Source organism: Phaethon lepturus, unplaced genomic scaffold, assembly GCF_000687285.1.
Source record: "Phaethon lepturus isolate BGI_N335 unplaced genomic scaffold, ASM68728v1 scaffold35561, whole genome shotgun sequence".
NCBI classification, from domain to species: Eukaryota; Metazoa; Chordata; class Aves; order Phaethontiformes; family Phaethontidae; genus Phaethon; species Phaethon lepturus.
Window position 1 is genome coordinate 394 of NW_010519085.1, and position 3,550 is coordinate 3,943.

At 57.1% G+C, this 3,550-nt stretch overlaps 1 protein-coding gene across 1 annotated transcript; it reads right to left on the bottom strand.

The window, feature by feature from the left end:
- Positions 1-2,661: 2,661 nt before the first annotated feature.
- NDUFS5 (NADH dehydrogenase (ubiquinone) Fe-S protein 5, 15kDa (NADH-coenzyme Q reductase)) lies at positions 2,662-3,547 on the bottom strand (the record flags this gene model as incomplete). Its single annotated transcript, XM_010296931.1, has 2 exons — positions 2,662-2,766; positions 3,422-3,547. Coding segments are annotated over 2 exons (231 nt in total), but the record flags the coding sequence as incomplete, so codon positions are not given.
- Positions 3,548-3,550: the final 3 nt, after the last annotated feature.

A 3,550-nucleotide genomic window follows, 5' to 3' on the forward strand; every position in this document is an offset into this window, starting at 1 on the left:
GGCTCCGGCAGCCCCTGCCCCGCAGAGCCCACAGCCCTGGTGCCGGGAGCCCCCCAGGGCGTTTTCACCTGAAACCGTTCACGTTTCTGCCCGTTCTTCACGCTGCTCTCCCGTCTTTCTGGTGTTCCCCTCGCCTGCTTTTATAGCCAAAACACTGTAATCCACCCGAGTGTCAACATCGTTACACAAGTTTTCCTCTGTTGAAACTAATCACCACCAAACAGTTTTCATATTTGAAAGCGCCAAACAAAATCCCTGAGGATTATCAGCCCATTGCACACAGGGAGAGCAGCTCCCCGTCTCCGCAGCCGATGCCAGGATGGGGTCTCAGTTCGATTATTCTCTCAGCAATCTGGCCACGGGCAGGAAATAGGAGAAAAATATCAAAACTGATTAAAAAAATAATTAAAAAGCACATTATTTCTGGCATAACCTAAAATAGAGGTAACACATAAACAGCAGCGTGCCAGATCAGCGGAGCGCCATGCGAAGGCAGACGTGGGGAGGAGTCAGCCCTGGGTCTCGGACATGCCTCCGGCTCAGAGCATGCGAACCCAGACCCAGATTTCGGAACTCTCCGATGCCACCCACCCCCAGCGCCTGCTCCTGCCAGGGAGAAACGTGGCTCCGTCCCACACACCAGGACGGCTGCAGCCATGAATCAGCCCGAGCGGAGGGAACCCATCTGGGCTGTAGTAATTGATCCATCTGGGCCTGGGGGAAGGGAGAAACTTCCCAGCAGCGCTCGGGAAGGTCGGTTGGGAGGGAGCTGCCGGAGAGGAGCTCGTTGAGGAGCAGCAGAAATGTCAAAAAGGCCAAACCCCACTGGGATGGCACCTGCGAGACCATCGCTACCACGGCCTGTGTGGAGCCAGGGTGAAAACCAGGGAAGTGTTTCTTCCCATGCACTTTGTTCAACCATGTGGGAATAATGAAACTCTCCCGACAGAGAGAATTTCATTCACTAATAATGAAATTCCCCAGGACGGCACAGGGGCAGGGCACAGCGCCCCAAAAACATAGCACCCAGCTGTGGCTCCTTGCATCTGAGGGTGCAGCTCTTCCAGGGTCTGCGCCCAGAGTCAGGGCTCTGTGAGCCTCCTCCCACCCCCAGGAGGGATCCGTGTGCCCACCGCGGGGTCCGGGCTCCTGCGAGCTCAAAGCAGCGGCAGCAGCTCCCTGTCTGCGGGCAGGGGAGGGGTCCCAGCCAAGAGCGTTTGGGTTTTCGCTCCTGTCACAGTCCACATTAGGTGATACTTTAATTTCAAACCCCCCCCCCCCCCCAACACCAGGCCGGGCCTCATCTACCCAAAACACGAAAAAAAAAAGACTGCTCACCGAACCGGCTGTTCTCCCCCACCTGGGAGGTCTGCCACAGTCGCCTTTGAGCCTCAAGAGAGGAAAAGCTCTTCTCATCGAGACGAACGCAGAGGTGCGCATCCGAAGTACTGACCATCCACGGGCAAAGGCATTAGCGGGCCAGGAGTTAGAGACCTGCATCTGCAAGCAAGAGCCACAGCCCCGTGCAGTCCCTTACCGCAGCTCGGCAAGGGACACCAGCCACCACTGCCTGCCAGAGGTTACACTGCGCTTGGACTGGTGTTTATCATCCCAGCGTGGGGATTTGTGAGGATCGGGAAACTCATAGACTCCGCCTGCATCAAAGATTAAGCATTAAACCCACAAGCACTGGTATTAAAAACATGGATTAAACCACAGCTGAGTCCTCTCTCTACCTCCAGGTACTCACCTGCTTTAATGCTGTTACAAAACCGTGCTGGATTTGGAGGGAACGGGGAAATATCCACCTTGGGAAGGGAGAAGCACCAGCTGTGCTGACAGGTCCTGCTGCCAGGGCACAGCGTGGCAGGACAAACCACCCTGGCCATGCCACGGCCACCTGCCAGCCACCATCAGCTGGGCCCAGCACCCACCATGGCACTCAGTGGATCCCGCTGACACACGGGATTTCGAAGCTAAGCCCCCAGCGAGGAGGTCTGCCTCCAAGACACTGAAAGGGCAGGAAAGAAACAAGTTGCTTTAACCAGGTTTTCACCTCATACGCTGTTACTGCCAGCTGGAGAGTGACTGGGAACAGCCTAGCACATACCAGTGCCCTGTGCTGGCTGTAAATTAAGATGAAGTTTTGAGAGACAAGCTTGGATAGGTTTGTTTTTTTTTTTTTCTCCTTTTAACTCTTTCAGATTATTCCTCTTGTTTCCAGCAGTGATTCCTGCCTGGGAGGCCTGTCCACAGGTCAAGGGAGGGATGAGCTGCAAGCACAAAGGGAGAACTGCAATAGCCTGCAGCACCAGCAGCCTCTGGCTCCAGAAGCGTTTGACAAGGACATGTCCCTAGCCCCACTGTGGTGTTTTAGGGTGTCTCAAAAGCTCCCGTGGCAGCACTGCTAGAGAGAGAGACCCTCAAGCCATGCTTTACTCAGAAAAAAAGACAAGACAGAGCCAAACACTGTTCTGAAGGAAACATTTACTAGCCCAAGTGATGCCCGAGGCTGGTGTCATTCCCCTTCAGCAGGGGCAGGGGTTCACGCAGACCCTACCCCACCGCTACAGTGTAACCCAGTTGTGCCACAGGTTTTCTACCCAGAGGAGTTCCACGTCAACAACTCCACAGGTAACCAACAGCCATGGCCCCTGCGAATCAAGGCCGCGGCTCCTCTTTGCCTGCGTGGTAGTCAGGCGGCGTGTACTTCCCTTCCTTGATCATCTTGTCCCTCTGCTCGAGGATGGTTTTCAGCCGCGCAGCCTGGCAAAGCGCACACGAGAGGGTCAGGGCAGGCACACAACAGGGTCGCAGCAGTCAGGGAAGCACTTAGGTGGTCCCTAGCACAGCTCCCAGCAGCCCCCCAGAAGCCATGGCCACATGGAACCCACACCAACCCTGCCCTCAGGGCTCCTCACATGGGTTTGAGCCTCCTGCCAAAGACTTTGGGGCTTTCAGGCTGCTGCAGCACATTCTACTACTAATGATAATCGGGTTTTCAGCCCGCAGCTGACCAGGCAGTATTTTCTCTCATCACTGCTGCAGCTGAGGACAGAGTGTAGCTGCTGCTGGAGAGGAGAGCCACCCAGGCAGGAAAGAAGGGACTGCAGAAGAGAGAATTCTGCTGCCCCAACAACCCACACCACCCCTCGGGTGCCTGCCTGCTTCCAGCCAGGAGGTGATGCCCAATGGCTCCAGGCACCATCAAGGCAAGGCACCCGAGGAACACCCCTGGCAGCACTTCCCACCCCAATCCCCCTCCCGGGCTTCTCAAGACCTTGGCCTGAACCCTCAGCACTCTCTCCCCAGCTTGGCCCAGCGCCCCAGGTGTTCCCAGCTCTGGTGCCCCAGTGTCCTCCCCCCCAGCTCGGCCTGGCCCCTCCAGAATCCCCTGCTCCACCCCGGCGGCAGCGCTCACCAGCTTGGTGCGGTGCATGCACTCCATGAAGTCCTCGTACTCGGGCTGGCACTCGCGGCGGGCGCGAGTCTGGCCCAGGCCGTGCCCGCACTCCACCCACTCCCGCTCGAAGGCGTGACAGGCCCCGGC